A 17,865-nucleotide genomic window follows, 5' to 3' on the forward strand; every position below is an offset into this window, starting at 1 on the left:
GTGTCAACATGTACCCGACAGTACCCTCGAGATTCATGTTCCCATACTAACCGCCGACCAAATCATGGGCCCGAGCTAACCCTACCGCCGTGCCAATATCGGTTGTACTATTGCAGCCTTATTCAACAGCCCAGCCGGGCTAGCTCAATCGGTAGAGCGTAAGACTCTTAATCTTAAGGCTGCGGGTTCGACCCCCGCGTTCGGCTATTCCTACAAACCAAACCTGAGATTTCTTTTTTTTCGCTGATAAAAATTTTCTGTTTGAGCCTCCTCCGCCCATACATGAAGCTGATTGGCCGTTGTAGCCATTTGGGCCCACTAGTGGGTCCGGCCCGGTAGCTTGAGAACTGCCTACAACGTATGTTTTGTATTTTGCCTGCATAGTGGATATCCTGCGCTGAACAAGCGACTGTACTTGTCAGGTCACAAGTATTCATGCAGGACGAAAATTCTTCACCGAGTCTGACTAGCAAGGTAAAATCCCGGCCGTCATTTGTGGCTTAACTAGGCCCGAGCGCAAGGCAGAGAACGCCTTGTGCTGATAAAGGGTTTTTCTCCGGCTAGACATGCATGATGTATCATTGGAAAGTCTATGTAGGCATTGACTTCACCTTTGAAATAACCACGCCATGTTTCCTATGATTCGTCATTAAGAATCCTACGTTGCCAAGAAAAAGCTGCAAGAAAATAACATTGCTGATATATATCGCTACATGTAGTGGCTGCATCATCGGGCCGGTTTTTAATCGTGCCCCTAAATCCAATTCCACATGATTCCTAAACAGAATTGATCTAGACCCACTATGTTAACTGTCTACGACTTCGGAGATAGGGCGAGGAGTATATCAGCTCCAAGTATACCACCCTAGCATGGCAGCCTACAACATCCCGAATTGAGAGAAACATACCGACGACATTTGCCACCCAGGCTAATTGCAACAGTGGGATAGGCTCGCTACCCCTCAATCGGGTCGTCTGCCTTGAGTATCGCTTTGTCCTCATTTGAAATGGTTGACATGTTGAATCTTCTACGGAATTCTTTTTCTTCGCTTCCCCTCTTTCGTCTGCCGCGGTAGCCTTGATTGAAAGCTACGAGTTGCCTTTTTGCCAATCACATCGCTGCTAGGGAGGGCACACTATCCACCGTGCAAACTACAGCCTTGGATGTCTGACCATGAACGCCAGTCTGCATGTTAATGTGCGTTGAGTACAGCGGGGGTGCTATACGTGCTTCCCTTTGATACGTTACCAAATTCTACCAAGATTGATCATTCTACCAACGGCCTACCAACGTCGAGAAGTCCTAATGATCGACCCCCTACGTCTTTTCATAACAGCTGTAAGTATTAATATGGATGTTTGGTTTATTTACAAGTACAGATGGTACACTTCCTTTACAGGCGGTACTGTTCCAAGACCGTACCATTTAGCAGTTCATAGAACACATCTGCACTAAGAAGTAGTCCGAAAATATCTCAGTGCTTAGGGAAAGAAGGAGCTATCTATGAAATCTACGACTACATCAAATAGGCAGGGGCTACATGACCTAAAGGCTTCAAAGATTGGAAAGTTAGTCTTGTCTGCGAACGGCTCGAATAGAAACAAAACACCTATTGCATACACCCTCTCATCCGGTGACTAACTCGAAGTCGTTCTATACCAATAAAATTGATTAGCATGTACGATTCTTTAAAGAGTGATCAAATAAGCCGAGATGGCTTGGGATGTCCGGTTTTTCTCACGTTTCTCCACCATCTCGTCGGCGAGATATCAGGATCCGAACTACGCGGTAGAACTTTGGGGACAGTGCTCTCTCTTCTTTCTTGGTCATTTGAGCTAAGTCCAATAAGGATATGAGTGAAAATAAAACCTTGGAATTTCGCGATGGGAGCAAAGCATAACGGTTCGCACTTTCCCTTTTTAGGATTTGAATACCATGTGACTTCATAGCATATATTGAGCTACCTACACCTTTCTTCTTTCACTTCTCTCACTTCTCCCTATCCTCCACCTTCTCCCCCTTCTCCTCATTCGCATCACATTCAACATCGTCCATCTTCCATCCCATCGTGCGTATACCTGAACTACGCTTACTTTCTTCTCTTCTTCTTCCATCTAATATTCTACAGTCTAGCATCCATTGTATCCTTTCGCAACATTTATTTACTCCCTAGCTAGTCATCTCTTGCAACCTTCCAAACCTACGATTACGGGCGATTTCTAGAGAAGCCAGCGGAAAGGTTTCACATCCTCCACATGAAAAAGGCACGCTTCATCGGGGATAGGGAAATGATCGAGGACACGAGAGCAATCACAAACTTCGTCCGAGCCCAAATCCCAAATTTAAAGAGGATGAGGTCAAACTACCGACCAAGGTAGTCCCTGATCTAGAACCGTCGGAAATACTACGATTGCTTTTTGGAATATCTACTTTCCGGCGTGGTGGATTACTCCATTTGGTTTGGATCCCCAGAAACCATAATGGTTGAAACCAAAAGACTGGGTCTCTAAACGAAGGCATGTTCCAATGTCTAGCATACATGGGTAATGACCTTGAGTTACACCTTACTAGCATGAATATACGCATCTGCTGACATAAATAGGAATGAGTCCATCACGCAAGGAAAACGGCGGAAATGCAGGACACTTCCGTCTATGGCATTGTCACCGATAGTTTCCGCTGGGATTTTATCCAAATCCGCGCTAACAGCGAAGTATGAAACCTACGAGACATACTAGAATGTCACTAATAGATTATACAGTTCGTAACTCGACGATACAGATGGAAAAGAGCAAGGCCGAAATTGTGTCCGTCCTCTACGAGATTTTCGAGACCGCCGCATGTTCCTCCGCCCAACCTCAGCAGCAGCGAAAACGATGGCGACAAGGCTCAGATACTGAATTCACGACTGAGCTGGACAAACCGTCAAAGATACAAAGATAGGATAAAGTTCTTGGTTCCTTTCTTTCCTTTTTTCTTGTGTTCGCGCTTTTCCTGAGAAACCTCCCAAAGGGAGTGCAATGCCTCGCTTACCAACCGTGGCCTCATTATTAGACGGCTACTAGCCGCTTTGCTCTGGGCCTTCTCCAGGCCCTTCCCCGGACCTTTATCCGGTACATTCGCTCCAATCTCCCTTGGCCATATGGTAGACTGCTACATATTTCACATTTCTGGCCGGGAAGGAGGTCGTTTGAGCTTGATTGGATGTTTCAACTTTTCACCATGGATCGCGGCACCTGTCTGATCCTTGTGACTTATTATTAGCCTAGTAGCTAGTTATTCTAAAGGGGTGTTCCCTTCATATCCAAGCTTTCAGCTATAATATGTAAAACAACCTTTGTGTAAAGTATAGAATATTGAGCGCACCGAGGCTGCCAATCTCAAGCTTGAACTAAGGATCGGACATACGAGAGCAGTCACGTGAGTGCTGACTCATGGTTATCTCGAACTCGTGGGCTTCCCTCAGGAGCCAATGAAAGTTGGCTTCTAGCCGCTGGGCAACCGCGGCAGCCTTTAATCTCAAGGTTGGAATCGACTCCACTTGTCCATACCCTCTCCACTTGTTGACGTGGCCGAGTTTTTACCTGCCTTCTGGAGTTTTCTACCTTTACCACCTGCATAAAGTAGCTGTCTATACTGAATTCTTGATATGCATCGGAAGACGCAATAACCTGCCCTTCAACATGAACACAACGAGTGACCGCGAAGCCACGAACGGCCAAGAAGCCTTCAACATAAACACAACGAGCGACCAACAAGAAACGGAAATCCATCAAGGGACGGAGAGCCAAGAAAGGGTGAACAGCCAAGAAACAACGCACGTCCAAGAAACAACAGACGTCCAAGCAACAACGAATGTCCAAGAAGGGATGAGCGTCCAAGAAGCAACGGATGCCCAAGAAACAACGGACGTCCAAGCAGCAACGAATGTCCAAGGAGGGATGAACGACCAAGAACCAGCGGACGTTCAAGAAACAACAGATGTCGAAGAATCAACGAACACCCCAGAAGCAATGGACGTCCAAGAAGCAACCAACGACCAAGAAGGGACGGTACTTCACTCATTGTGCGGTCGTACGGTTGTCCGACTCGGTGATAACCTCGTTGTGAAGTCGGGCCACCTCCGCCCTCAGGAAGGGGAAGCACTTCGTTTCATTGCTGCAAATACAACGATCCCTGTACCTAAGGTGCACGATATTCGCTGGAAAGACGGCAAAGTCGTCGCTCTCGTGATGGACTACATTCCTGGCAAGCGACTTGATGAAGCATGGAAGACTTTGGACTCCAGTCAGAAGCTCTCCATTGCCAAAGAGCTGCGCTCCTACATGAACCAACTTCGCGAACTGAAAGGTGACTATATCGGGGCTGTTGGTCGCGGCAAAGCTATCTCGAGAAATATTTCATGCATCGAAGGAGGACCATTTGATACCGAGCAGGAATTCAACGAATTCATTCTAGGAGATATAGTCGATATAGCGCCAGATGTGCTACGACATTATGCCAAATTCGCGCTGATGGATAACCATGAGATTGTCTTTACTCATTCTGATTTTGCCCCGCGGAATATTCTTGTTGAAGACGGCCGGGTGACAGGTATTATTGACTGGGAATATGCTGGCTGGTATCCGGCATACTGGGAATATTACCTGGCACTTCGGCACCTGAGACCGATGTATGACTGGCCAGAATATATGGCCATTATTCTTCCTCCCAAATTTGAGAGAGAATACATAGGCATGAATTTCTTATCTCGCATGTTAAGTCACTAGTTGATAAGCTACGCTGTGAATATTATTCATGTAACTACGAACCCAGCTAGGCTGAGGGTGAACAAGCAGTTTATAAAGAAATCATCACTTCAATCTCGAATATCCAAGGAAGCCTTCAGGGATATTTTGCAGATACGCCTACTTCCTTCCATCCATCATTCATCCATCATCTATCCACCATCCACCATCCACCATCCACTATCCACCATCCACCATCCATCCATCCATCCGTCCGTCGCAATAGGCACTAGTGTTGTTCATATGGACTAGAATTGGTATGTTAGCAAATATTCCTGTTGTCTGCTCCAATGTGATCACTCACCGACAACACGATTGGTCCACAAGTTACTCATCCTGCGCTTCCAGGCATGCATCGGTCATCAAATCAATGGCTGATGCTCGCTGAGCCGCAGTCAAATACCCACTGCTCACCATCCTGGCAAGGGCATCACCCACCCAATTTTGGCAATTCCAATCCATTTCCCCATTCTTCACTGGGGTTCTTGTAATGAGACCTCTGACAGTGTCTTCGGTGATCCAGTCTTGCAGATGCGCCACCGGAATTCTGCAAACAAGTTGTCGACTTTGTTCTGGGTTGTAATCGTCCTTTGGCTGGAATCTGAAAATTCCAGGTGAGCCTACTATATGCATCGCACATGTAGACCCATTCGGAAATTCGAAGTGTAAAGCCGTATGGCGAAACTTGGTGTAGTCGAGTGGATCACCACTGTAGACAAGAATAAAAACCTTGATTGACATTTTGATGAAGGGCCGGATCTTGCTTTGGAGTTTGGAAGTTTGCGTTGCTTATGTTCTGAAGGATGAAAAGGATTATGAACGATGAAAGGGAAAGGGAATGCGAAAGTTATTAGCTATTTAATAGACAGGACGGCTCTCCGGCCAAAAGTCCCATACGGATACGTATCCTAAGAAAAGAAATGGGCTGAAACTGTGTTGCGCGCGCGGTAATTCATAGGCAAGGAGTGTTCGGTTCATGCTTGATGGCTAGCGTCGTTCCATCACCACTTTAGCGCCTATGAAAGAGCCAGTGATATCTTCCTTCCCAGGTTTGCCCTTGGACTTTTTATAACCAAACACAGCCATAAACATGCACTGAGCACCCAGAACAGCATTTTCTCCACTTTTGGTACTTATTTCGGCCTAGGCATGCGTGATACATCACCTCACTCTTTGGTAGAGCGAGTGACAATACTTCAATTGACGCTCTTCAAACTATGACTTCAAACGGCTCAATGCTTTGACTTATGCCCAAAGTGCTGATCAGGAAGAAAAGATTCTTTGCGGGCAGTTAATTTCGGCGGCTTGGGCGCAACCCCCGATACCCCAACCTTCCAATCCCCTGATACCCGGTCCCTGTGGGAACGACACATCCATGGCATGGCGTATCTACTCGGGCCCCCACGCCTTCCAAGGCCCTCACTGGAGGAAGCCATCAAACCTCTAATGTCGAGGCCTGGGGCGGTGCCATTCTGGAAGATATTGTGTAGGCATACCAGTTGCATGGCAACACAAATAGCTATGAAATGCCAGATTTGTCAAAGATTATTTATAATGCAAGCACGGGGGGTGATTCGGTCTTCGAAAATGGAATCCTTGCCTCAAGTTTCTTCAACCTGCCAATCTCGGTCTAGCACTCGTCGCTATCCAGTCGAAAGAGACCCCAAGTAGAAAATACTGGCCCTGATATGTACCGAAAGGATACAATGCTGGTGGAACTAATGTAATGTGTGTCAGACAAAATCAAAGCATCTAGGCTGAGGATTCTTTTGCTAACTGAAATTATGAAGTGGTACGTCAACAACGTAGGCTTGAAACTGTCTAGCCACACGCCTCTGGTGACGTCTCCTTTGGAAACAATAACTGCTATATGATTCGACTGGTATGAATATTGACGGTCAGTGTTATACCGAGACGACCATGGACTCGGTTCTATTGGGTGCTAGTGTGTTAGTAGGGACAGCGTCATTTAGTATGGGAAATGTATGAGTGTATTCATGTTGTAGATGGGAGAAGTTGATGTCTTATAACTACGATGTATTCCTATGGATTACCACTAACTAGATACAGTTCATTGCATATTGACTATTATATATGTAGTTCGGGAGCCATGTATGATGCATCCATGGACCCTTCTCGCATAAATACCACCTCAGCCTGAGCAACGAGGTAAAAACAAGATTAAAAAAAGAAATCTCAGGTTTGGTTTTTAGGAATAGCCGAACGCGGGGGTCGAACCCGCAGCCTTAAGATTAAGAGTCTTACGCTCTACCGATTGAGCTAGCCCGGCCGGGCTGTTGAGGGCGATCAGGGTAGGTGGATATTTATACCAAGGCCGATAATACCATTTACGGAAATAGTCGTCTAAGATGTAACCATCGGCTTGTTGATCTGGAGACTGGTGAGGACTTTTCCTTGCGGACTGTGGATGGCTAATGTTATGTAAATGTTTGGAACCGATCCTCTGTTCTGTTGCTAATGGGACTATTCAGTTATCCAGCGATATTGCGACGTGGCACTAGTGTTGACTTTGGAGAGAAGATGAGAATAGATATTATGAGTTTACATAAATCCATCCAAGTAGCATGAAACATTCAAGTATTCAAATTCATGAGTTTACCTCCCGACGCTAATATGCAAAGGGGATGTGCGGGTGAGGTCATCACTTAACCTCCGCAAAAGTGGCACCATCTCTCGAGTCTCAACTGCGATCACATCAAAAGAACCATACATACATCTCAAACCCAAAATGACATCTACCCAACCCTCAGAGATGAAAGCCTGGCTCTACTCCAGCACAGCCAACGGTCTTGAAAAGAACCTCTATTTCGACGCCTCAGCACGCGCACCACCAACCGTCCACGGCAACAATGTCCTAGTCAAAGTCCTCTCGGCCTCCCTGAATCCAGCCGACTACAAAGTCCCCGAGATGGGATTAGTAGGACTAGTAGCACAAAAATTCGTGATCGGCACACCAGCCTCACCGGGAATGGACTTCTGCGGGCGCGTGGTGGTCGCCGGCGATGGCGCGACCGAGTTTTCACCGGGCCAGCTCGTGTTCGGCTGCCTCAGTAAGCCTGCCCAATTCGGCTCACTGGGTGAGTACCTAGTGGCATCTGCAAGTCTGCTTGCGCCCGTGCCAGAGGGCGTGGAGGTTGATCATGCGGCGTCCATCGGTATTGCGGGACAGACAGCGTACCAGTCCCTTGCTGAGTATGTCAGTGCCGGCGATAAGGTTTTTATCAACGGAGGCTCTGGAGGATGTGGAATTTTCGCGATTCAAATTGCTAAGGAGATGGGATGCCATGTTACCACTACTTGCTCGACGAAGAATGTGGAGTTTTGTCGTGGGCTGGGCGCTGATGAGGTTATTGATTACTCAGTTGAGGAGGACTTGGTTGCTACGCTGCGCGGTCGTGGTGTTGTATTTGATCATATTGTTGATCATATTGGATACCCTGCGCCGATGTATCGCGAGTCGCATCACTTCTTGGCGGCTGGGAAGACATTTGTGCAGGTTGGCGCGTCGGGCGTGGCGACTTTTGTTGATAGGTTGATTTGGCCTGGTTTCTTGGGTGGTGGAAAGAGGAAATATGTTATCTTCTTCTTTACGAATACCCGTGAAGATCTTGTGAAGGTCGGGGAATGGGTGCAGAAGGGAGCTGTCAAAATTCAGCTGGATTCTACCTACGAGTTTGAGGATGCTGTTAAGGCATTCGAGAAGCTTCGCTCCTCCCGTGCTAGAGGAAAGATTATTGTGCATGTGGCCAAACCATGAGTTGAGATCGAATACAAATATTGCGAGTCGAAGTGGTCTTTTTAGGGTTTGACGAGACAATTTCTCCGCGCCAAATCGGGAAATCATCACATCTGAGAAAGGCATAGTAGCAAGCTCCGACGTAAACTTGACGATGTATCTGGCTATGTGAGTGAGATGAAATGGGGTTTCCCTCTTCTCGCTAATACTCAAAATCATCAAGTTCAACGGCTTTCTTTTGTTCAGTATGCAATATCTATTATTTCCTTTTCTGGGTATATTCGGTTGCATTCCCATTGAAATCCGCCTGATAATATGGGACCATCTCTTCTCGTCCCTCCGCGAACAACCACTCAAGGATGGCCTGCATAAAGACAAACCTCGATCCATTCTTTGCACTAGCCGATATCTCTACAATGAGATCTCATCCCATATATTCAGAAACTCTGAGCAGCACATCTTTATCAGCCCAATATATAACGAAGAAAATTGGATGGTCATGCAATTGAAATCCAGAGTTGTGGACGTTGAGTGGGCATTCAGTAGTAAAGCGGACGCCAAAAGGCATTTCCAGAACTTCCCCCATCCAAAAACGAAGATGACGGTACATATCAGTTGCCCAGATCCATCAGACCCGGGTCAAATGGTGTTGCTTTGGCAGAAACTCAACTTGCTAGTCGATCTTCTGATCCCCGTGGCTCGGCCGACTATAGAGCTGGCAACGAATGGACCGTGGTGCGCAGAAGACCCACCGACTCACTGGGGAATATACAGAGATCAATTTTATGAGATGGGGGGCCTGCAGGAGTCAATCCAGTCCGGACCCAAATTCCGTCCTGACCACGACCTTGCCATGTTACCCTTCCTTCGTCTAGGGCTATGGGTCCAAGATCCAGAAACAAATGTGCCCGCAATGTCAGACCGTCATTTCAAAGACCTATTCCAGTCCCTCGTGTCTCTATTCGATCAAAAAGGGATCGAGCGCCGATTAGAGAGGCTTCTCGCTATCACCAAGGACACAGCCGTCCGCCAAATTGGAAACGCACTCACCGATACCGACATGTTCTTAGAAACCTGCCTGGATGAACTACCAGGCAGAACAGCCAGCTTCCTTCGTCTTGAACGATACAAAAACTGGTTCGAAGATGGGACAAGCTGGGAATCGCCGTATGAGACACGAATGCGAGACCAATTATCTACCTGTCCTTGGGTTATTATGAACACGGATCCTTGGCTCCATCGATCGAATCAGAGATACATCGTTCTTATTCTATTACACCATTTCATGTATGCGATGAGAGCAAATTTGTGTGATGGACTTAGGATTTTTGACGATGCAAGAATATATACGACATGGGACTCGGAATTGTGGTCGTATTATTTCCCAGATGGCGTTTCGGAGCTCAGCCATATCCAAACCTGGCTTACGAGGTTCTGGTCCCAGAAGTCCCAGTTTCGGAAATTCCATGCCTATACGGATTGGATAGGTCAACGACGGGCGGAAGAAAATGGAGCTGATGAATCCAGTTGTGAATTTATACACCGTTTGAGCTTGTGGGGCCATTGAAGGCTTTCAAGGTTGGATTTATCGGTATCGAAGGTAACAGCATGCGTGTGATCTTTGGTTCAGTTCGAACTGGACAGTCATTGTTGGTTGGAATATTGGAATCTGGTTTATGGTGCGAGGGAAACTAGCTAAGGAAACTAACAGATCATGTTGTCACTACAAGTTGTTTATTCTATAGTTGAGACAGAATATCAAAGGCTCAGCCCATTCTTACGGCAATAGTTGACAAGTGACAACTTATACATTGTATCAGAGGTATATTTGACAGATGTGCTCGACTGTATTATAAACCCCAAGTCCTCATCTACAAAGCAGAATGCTTCAAGGGATCTTCTTTCAAAGGCGCCGAATAATCATCGTCGTCCATATCAATCATTTCAATCCGGTGGGTCATCATGTTCTCCTGAGTCTGCGCCTCGACCTTCTTCTGCAACCGTGCATCTTCCCCAAAGCCCTCCTGGCTGTTCAGGGCCTCACGAGCAGCAGATGATTCCCGGTCTTTAACACCAGCCTTGCGCTCATTCTCTAACCGCTCCTTCTCCTGTCGCTTATCCTCATGGGCAAGAGCAGCTTCTTCGCGTTCAATCTCACTGGGATCAAGGTCCTGAAGCCCGATAAGGGTAAGAATTCTGCCAAGCAGAAACTGATACCGCAGGTGGCCACTGATCAGTTCGCTTACGTTGAGGTTCTCAACACCTGGAACACCTTCAACTGGCTGCAATCCCGCTACACCGAGTTGAAAGCTGCTTGTTCGGTAGAGGAAAGCGAGTACAGAGTCATTTTCAGAGAACACGTTCACAACACGTCCGCTTACAACACTGCGAATCTTTTGCCAGTCCTCCGCGTTTGAAGGGGTAGGTGACCCCATCAAAATGACCGATTCGACCAGGCCATACGCGTCTCTCCTTTCTAGGCTTTTGAGGCAGGAGAAAATCAGCCGAGACCCTAGAGAATACCCCATCAAAGTCACGGGTCGTTCTCCCTGGGCTCTGTTGATCAGGGCATCAGCGAAAACCTCGCCCGCTTTATCGGCGCGGGCTTTAGCCACGCTGAACGGGTTGTCGACGATGCCAGCAACTTTCATGAGGCCTAGGGGAAGCATTACCGCGCTCATGATCGTGTGGAAGAAAGTACGAGCCAAAACCTCACGTCCGGCAACCGACCAAGCAGCGCTAGTCACAAGAGCTGATATCGCGTTACCCAGGTTCATCAAAGGCTCCATCTCCCAGCGAAGACCGAACACTTCAGAGTCGGCACCAATCACCCGCCATGGGATCACGAAGTTCGACTCTTCCTTGACCCAACCGGTAACACCAATGGTAACCCGTAAACGATGATCTTGTTTAGCAGACTCCTTCTCTTTCACATTCCGGCGGGGTTCTCCTCGTATCGGTATGAAGGCAAAGTCGTCCACTTCACGTGCGTACTTTTCCATCATGCGACCAGTCATACGTCCACCGTAAGCGCCAAAAAGGCCACCAACAACGACGCTACTTCCGGCCAAAGTACCTAGAAGCCCAGCAGCAGCGGTAGCGCCAAGGCCCAATCCGCCCATAACAGTTCCCAGGCCCGCCGCTACCAATGGAGCTGCGAGTCCGCCAGTGAGGCCAATCAAAGCAGCTCCAGCCACAGATGCAAGGCCCACTTTCCATTTTCTCATGTCATCATTTTTCTTTGGTTGCTCCTTGGTATCTTGATCTGCCGAGAGCGCCAAAGCTGTCTGCAGCAATCCGCGAGCGACAGTGACTTCGTCTTGATTGAGTATGTTGATATCTATGTTCAGACTGGATGTGACGTTCAACATCAAGACTCTTGAGTAAGCACTGTAGTGCTCTAGGCTGAGCATTAAAAGGAGAAGCGAGTGAAGAATAAGCAGTCTTGTTGCTTTTGGGAGTTTTGCCAAAGGTGTTTCCACGGGGTGGTATATTTCTTGTAACTTGGCCACTCTATCTTTATCCTCGTCCAGTGGAAGATCATCAGAGTTGGCGGCGTTCTGCAGGTCTTCGCCTGCCTTTTTTTCCTGATCATCATCATCTTTATTGACGACCGCGCCAACACGCAAAAGGACAGAATCCCTCCAATCCTCAAAAGTGGAGAGCGCACGGATCTTTGGCCGGGGACTTGGCTGTTTGCTAGTAGATCCCTGCCGCGGACTTCCAGTGTTTCCTGACGCGTCCTTGTCTTGTGGGCTTGAGGGCAAGTGTGGCGTGTCTTCATCGCGGTCCGCCCCCGGAGATGGGCGTGGACTGGAGTGATTGGGGGAATTATCCTTTGTATTTGTATGCTCATAAAGCTCTAGAATTCGAACCCGCATTGACTCAGCTACCTCAGAGACGAGGACAGTTAAGTCAGCACGCTGCGACCGATCCAAGATCGATGATAGATCTTGACCGCGATCGCTTTCCGAAGCATTGGATTGCTTAGATTCAAAGAATCCTCCATGTTTTTCTTTGAAATTTTTGAACATTGGCGCTGAATAGAGGTGAAAAAGGAGTTGACGACTTTTCGAGGAGTAAACAGGCAGAAACCGATGTTGTTGGAGAGGGGGCGATGTTGTCATGGCCCCCGATAGTCACGGGTGCTTACTCCGCCAATGGCCTGAGGCAGAAACACCTGACCATGTTGAGTTGATATCACTCTGCTTTGCTTCATGCGGAATATTTATGCCTTCTGTATATTCAATGCCGTAGAAAGTCGAGGGAGTAACTCAATTGCCGATTTCAACGACAAAAAATTTCCCCTTTGTCTTTGTCGCGGACCCGAGCGCATTCCCATCCCAAGCGGTTCCATCCGGATGATTGTTTTTTTCACCTGGGACACGCTGGATTTTTCTCCGTCGTCCGGACACCTTTTCCTTAGCTAGGGCCTCCTTGAGCCTTTCGATTCCAATGGTTTCCTCTTCCATAGCAGCAGGACTTTCGTCGCGAATTCTAGCCAGCGGCGCGACGCCGGTAGTATCAACAAGTTGGATCTCCTTCACAAAATGAATTTGAGACTCGAGTGTATCAAGCATAGACTGTTCTTCTTCTTGGCTGGCAGGCTGGGGAAGAGCCGAGATGCGCAGCAGATGATGGAGTTGTTTCGGCGTGATTGACGGTGGCGGTTTTGAAGCGGGATTCGGGAGGAGTGATCTGACAGACCAGTTCGGCGCACCAAGTAAGAACTCGATGTCTGCACTGTGGCACTTTTTGGAAGAGTAGAAGCGACAGAAGGTCGTGTTGAGTCGGGGAGGACCGGGGCGTAGCGACTTGGATAGCCGAGCAGCAGTGCGAAGAGAGGTCATTGTAGAGTCTCTGAGGATGGGAAATTCTGCCGTGGGAAGAATATAGAGAAAGCAGACGAGTGAGATAGAAGCACAGTCTAATCTGAACAGCACAGTGTAAAAGTAGTCGTAGGTTAGCACCAGGGAGCTTAGGCGGATATCGAGAAATAAGTGACACCGCCTCCACGGGCCCGCCGATCGATGCTCTCATCGATAACAACCTCATTTGACCACGACACTCCAACTTCACATCGAATATCTGCGGACTACTGCCTATTGCAGGGAAAACAGACACATACACTCAAGATGACTCAAGATCCCCGTGTCCTGCTCCAAAAAGTAAGCATTCCTCCCCACCTTGCATGGGCAATGACGATAGTCCGCATAGCTGACTAGACCTCGCTTGTTGCGATGGAATAGGCCGATAAAGCGCTGTCCGGTGCCTCTAGCGGCTTCGGTTGGTTTGGAGGAAGAGGAGAGAAATATGAGAGCGCTGCAGATCTGTATACCCAGGCTGCAAATGCGTTCCGAGTACAGAAAATGAGTGAGATACCCCGCGGCCTAACTAGTTCGTTGACTTGCCAAGGGTTAGCTAGATGACTGACCTGCGTTCTAAAACAGACAAGGAGGCCGGTCTGGCTTTTGAGAAAGCTGCCTCCATCCAAACTCAGAGCCTCAACGAACCCGACGACGCTGCAAATAACCTCCAGGAAGCGTTCAAGGTCTACCGCAAGACAGACCCCGAGGATGCTGCCCGTGTACTTTCCAGTGCCATCCAGCACTACGTACTACGAGGAAACCTGCGCCGCGCAGCAACGCAACAGCAATACCTGGCTGAACTGTATGAGGTGGAACTTGGAGATATGAAGAAGGCGCTAGAGGCGTACGAGAAGGCTGCCGATTGGTTCGAGGGTGATAATGCTGAAGCGTATGTATCCCATGATCTTTTTTGATATCTGTGGATTCGGGGAAGTAACTCGGCTAACATATACTACAATGCAGCCTCGCAAACAAGCACTACCTCAAGGTGGCGGACCTGTCTGCCCTGGAAAGTGACTATTACAAAGCCATCACCAACTACGAACGCATCGCCCGGAGCTCTATTAACAACCACCTGATGAAGTGGTCTGTGAAGGATTATCTTTTGAAGGCAGGCATCTGCCACCTTGCCACAAAAGTACGTTGTTTCCATCTTATTCTTATAGGGAAACAGAGTATTAATTATTTCTAGGATCTTGTTGAGACTAACCGTGCTTTGGAATCATACCGAGAACTCGATCCTTCCTTTAGTTCGACAAGAGAGCACCAGCTACTCGTGGACTTGACCCAGGCTGTCGAGAATGGTGACCAGGAAGGCTTCGCCGACAAGCTCTTCCAGTTTGACCAGCTCAGCAAACTGGACAAGTGGAAGACAACCCTCCTTCTGAGGATCAAGAATAACATTGAGGAAGCTGAGGAGGACTTCTCGTAAATGACGATTGATTTCTTCGGTGATTCCCCGCGCGTGATGTCTAGAGAATATTGACTCTTCAGTTTTTGGCTTCTTCCTTCGTTTGTTTATCTTGGAAATTTCTGGTCTGAAAGTGAAAACAGATCGATGCTACCCTCATTGGTTATAGTGTTTTTTTTATCTGGCCTTATTGTCACCTAGAAATATCAAATCTCGAATCCTTGATTCTGGACATTCGGATACTACTGTTGAGCGCGGAATGCAAGTGTAGAAGATTCGTAATTCATCATTCTAAGATGCCTCAGTTCTATATGTACTTTTTTGGGGTGTCTCATGCTTCCTTCAGAATCAGCAGAGCTGCCCTCATCATATAATCAGTTCAGTCAAATGGTATCATATCATCCACCTCCCCAGTGCTATTGAAATCAACAGCTTACGCAGTAATGGCATCCAAAGCCTTGGATTTGCGAGGGAACACGCGCTTGTATAAACTGACACCCACGGAGTCTTGTGGGTTGATCTTGGCATCGAAGGTAGCCTTGAAGTATCCGTGTGTACCCAGGCTCTCCTTGAAGTATCCACTGCGGCCACGGCGGGTCCACAACTGGAGTGCCTTGAACCACTGGATATCCTCGGCGTTGAAGAACATGTAGCGGATGGTAACGACCTTCTTGTGGATCTTGTAGGGGTGACCAGTGAGGATGGCACGCTTGGCAACCACGCGCTTCTGATCGGGTGCGACAACAGTACCGGTACCGATCAGTTCGAGTTGGTCCAGGGCAATCGGCTCCTCCTTGGAATCAGCGGTCTCCATCTCGTCGTCAGCGTCCTCCTGCTCGGATTTCTTCTGTTTGAAGACGAGAATAGGAACTGAACCCCAAGTCATGGGTCCAATCCAGGATGCGATGGCACTGCGGCCAGGGTGCAAGTATCGGTCGTACTTGTGAACGTTGTTCGGCGTGTTATCAGCCGAGGAGAAGATGGGGTTGACGACCATGCGGCGGGCTCCGCACTGGACGACGAGCTGCTCCTTAGCCTTGAGGGGCTTCTCCACGCTGGAGTTCAGGGTCATGCTAACGTTGACCACAGTCTGCTTGTGCTCATGGCGGAGCAGAGAGAAGAGAGAAATAGGCTTGGGGCTGTTGCGCAAAATGGAAGGAACTGCGCGAAGGTGAATATCCACGCGGACACCAGGGTTAACGCCGCCGGCCAAAGCCTCTCGAATGATGCGGTTCTTGGAGCCCTTGACATCAGCAAACTGCAACAGTCGGCGCCAATCCTCGGGCTCGTAGGGACGATCCTCGGATGTTTCCCAGTGGCTGAGCTTGAGGTTCTTCAATCCTCGGAATCGGGCCAGGCGTTCTCTGGCAAGCGCGTTGGGGTGCAATTCAATTTCATCGGGGAACTCCAAGTCCTCTTCGGCCTCGGTCTTGCGGCTGGCACGATAGTCGGCCAATTCCTGGGCTTCGTCCTCTGGAGAGGGGTCAAGGAACATCTCCGATTGCGGGTATTCAGTACCACCGCCCTCAGTCATGGCATCCTGGTGGTCTGGGAACACGCCATCTTCGGGTGCTCCAGCAGTATCCATCTCCATGGGCTCATCCTCATCCTCCATGTCGGATCCGGAGTCTGAGACGTCATCGAGATACCAAGCAGACTGATAATTTGAGGTACCCATGGGCAACTTCTTAGGTACCGCGGGAATGTGCGAGTCGTCATCCGAGAAGTAATGATAGTCATCCAGCAGAACACCCTTCTTTTCTGTCTCAGCCATGGAAACCATGTCGTCATCCACCATTTCAATTTCTTCGGGAGCGATAGTAGCCATATCGTCCTGATCCTCAGTCGGAGTATCCAGAATTTGTGTGGTCTCATCCGCGTCAACAGCCATTGCGTCATCCCGCTTAGGCTTGGTAGTTGTAAGCGGCGCAGCTGTGATGGAATCAATCTGGAAATCGCCCCATCCAGGGACATGAACGATCCGGTCTGCCTTCAAGCCCCTTCCACGAACAACTCCGGTGATGACGACGTCGTCTACCACTTCCTGGTTGGACTCTGGCCACTGAACATTCTCGACAAACATCCAGCTGCGATCGTCCCGCCAGCGGATACCCTTGGGAGTAGCAGTGCAGATAGATCGGATGGCATTAGAAGATTCCTGTCTCGAGTCGAGAGACATAACCTTCTCAATAGAGGGAAAGAAGTGGTTAATGAAAGACTTCAATGTAGTAGCCACCTGGGGGCGCTTCTTAGGGGGTTCAATCTTGTCGAGACCTTGCACGACAGCCAACACATTTGAGATACCCTGGCCTTGAATCGAGCGCAACAGCATCTCGCCCTCCTCATCAACCTCAACTTCAGACGACATGACCAAGATGACAAAGTCGGCCATACGGCACACATCCAGAGCGCTCATCAAGTCATACTTGGCAGGAACGTACTGTACGCTTTGACGGAATCGATCGATGCGCACACGGGTAGGCCCATCGGGCGAGACATCAGTCAAGACATCGACGCTCTCATTGATAGAAGCAATAGCAGCGGCGGCGTCAACATCGGCGGACAACGGCACAATTGCGACATGACGTGGAGCACCATTCTGGCCGGCGAAGACGCTGGTAGCTTGGGATCTTTCCTGGTGCTTCAACGCCTGTCTTTGGCGGGCGGTGTTACGGCGATCGAGTTTCGTCTTAAGTTGTTGGTGGGGTGTCCTACGACCGCCCCGCTCATCACCTTCGATTTTGCCTGTAATAGTATAAGCGTTAAATTTGCATTATTTACCATACTTGGACATTTTAAAATCATACCTTTGGCCTGATCCTTCAAGGCGCTTTTGGAGGCATGCTTAGTTTTGTAGGGCTTGTGGGAAACCTTGGTGGTGGAGCGGTGGTGGTGCACCGTCTGGGCAGGCGCCATATTGGCGTTGGAGCCTTTGAATCGGAAAGGGAGGGATTCCAGATTGAAGCGAGTCAGAGGTAACTCGGCAAATATCCAGTCAGAGCTATTTATAACTGGCAAATACACAGAAATAAAAACGAAAG

General features: G+C 48.5%; 9 protein-coding genes across 9 annotated transcripts; 5 read left to right on the forward strand and 4 right to left on the reverse strand.

Moving 5' to 3' along the window:
- Positions 1 to 2,636: 2,636 nt before the first annotated feature.
- N7518_004960 (uncharacterized protein) lies at positions 2,637 to 2,944 on the forward strand (the record flags this gene model as incomplete). Its single annotated transcript, XM_057185887.1, has 2 exons — positions 2,637 to 2,714; positions 2,783 to 2,944. The coding sequence occupies 2 exons, from the start codon at positions 2,637 to 2,639 to the stop codon at positions 2,942 to 2,944; spliced, it is 240 nt and encodes a 79-aa protein (XP_057042657.1).
- A 740-nt stretch (positions 2,945 to 3,684) lies between these two features.
- N7518_004961 (aminoglycoside phosphotransferase family protein) lies at positions 3,685 to 4,770 on the forward strand (the record flags this gene model as incomplete). The annotated part of the gene is made up of 1 exon (XM_057185888.1): positions 3,685 to 4,770. One exon carries the CDS (start codon positions 3,685 to 3,687, stop codon positions 4,768 to 4,770), a length of 1,086 nt encoding a protein of 361 aa, XP_057042658.1.
- A 345-nt stretch (positions 4,771 to 5,115) lies between these two features.
- N7518_004962 (uncharacterized protein) lies at positions 5,116 to 5,529 on the reverse strand (the record flags this gene model as incomplete). The annotated part of the gene is made up of 1 exon (XM_057185889.1): positions 5,116 to 5,529. One exon carries the CDS (start codon positions 5,527 to 5,529, stop codon positions 5,116 to 5,118), a length of 414 nt encoding a protein of 137 aa, XP_057042659.1.
- Positions 5,530 to 7,537: 2,008 nt separating this feature from the next.
- N7518_004963 (NAD(P)-dependent alcohol dehydrogenase) lies at positions 7,538 to 8,566 on the forward strand (the record flags this gene model as incomplete). Its single annotated transcript, XM_057185890.1, has 1 exon — positions 7,538 to 8,566. One exon carries the CDS (start codon positions 7,538 to 7,540, stop codon positions 8,564 to 8,566), a length of 1,029 nt encoding a protein of 342 aa, XP_057042660.1.
- A 133-nt stretch (positions 8,567 to 8,699) lies between these two features.
- On the forward strand, positions 8,700 to 10,112 carry N7518_004964 (uncharacterized protein; the record flags this gene model as incomplete). The annotated part of the gene is made up of 2 exons (XM_057185891.1): positions 8,700 to 8,713; positions 8,792 to 10,112. The coding sequence occupies 2 exons, from the start codon at positions 8,700 to 8,702 to the stop codon at positions 10,110 to 10,112; spliced, it is 1,335 nt and encodes a 444-aa protein (XP_057042661.1).
- A 304-nt stretch (positions 10,113 to 10,416) lies between these two features.
- N7518_004965 (DUF726 domain protein) lies at positions 10,417 to 12,579 on the reverse strand (the record flags this gene model as incomplete). Its single annotated transcript, XM_057185892.1, has 1 exon — positions 10,417 to 12,579. The coding sequence occupies one exon, from the start codon at positions 12,577 to 12,579 to the stop codon at positions 10,417 to 10,419; it is 2,163 nt and encodes a 720-aa protein (XP_057042662.1).
- Positions 12,580 to 12,819: 240 nt separating this feature from the next.
- N7518_004966 (uncharacterized protein) lies at positions 12,820 to 13,395 on the reverse strand (the record flags this gene model as incomplete). Its single annotated transcript, XM_057185893.1, has 1 exon — positions 12,820 to 13,395. The coding sequence occupies one exon, from the start codon at positions 13,393 to 13,395 to the stop codon at positions 12,820 to 12,822; it is 576 nt and encodes a 191-aa protein (XP_057042663.1).
- Positions 13,396 to 13,575: 180 nt separating this feature from the next.
- Positions 13,576 to 14,845, forward strand: sec17 (alpha-soluble NSF attachment protein SEC17; the record flags this gene model as incomplete). Its single annotated transcript, XM_057185894.1, has 5 exons — positions 13,576 to 13,713; positions 13,795 to 13,942; positions 13,996 to 14,302; positions 14,377 to 14,551; positions 14,606 to 14,845. 5 exons carry the CDS (start codon positions 13,576 to 13,578, stop codon positions 14,843 to 14,845), a joined length of 1,008 nt encoding a protein of 335 aa, XP_057042664.1.
- Positions 14,846 to 15,257: 412 nt separating this feature from the next.
- N7518_004968 (small subunit rRNA maturation protein TSR1) lies at positions 15,258 to 17,740 on the reverse strand (the record flags this gene model as incomplete). The annotated part of the gene is made up of 2 exons (XM_057185895.1): positions 15,258 to 17,569; positions 17,632 to 17,740. 2 exons carry the CDS (start codon positions 17,738 to 17,740, stop codon positions 15,258 to 15,260), a joined length of 2,421 nt encoding a protein of 806 aa, XP_057042665.1.
- Positions 17,741 to 17,865: the final 125 nt, after the last annotated feature.

This window comes from Penicillium psychrosexuale (genome assembly GCF_028828465.1).
Source record: "Penicillium psychrosexuale strain IBT 29551 chromosome Unknown utg000003l, whole genome shotgun sequence".
Classification (NCBI taxonomy): domain Eukaryota; kingdom Fungi; phylum Ascomycota; class Eurotiomycetes; order Eurotiales; family Aspergillaceae; genus Penicillium; species Penicillium psychrosexuale.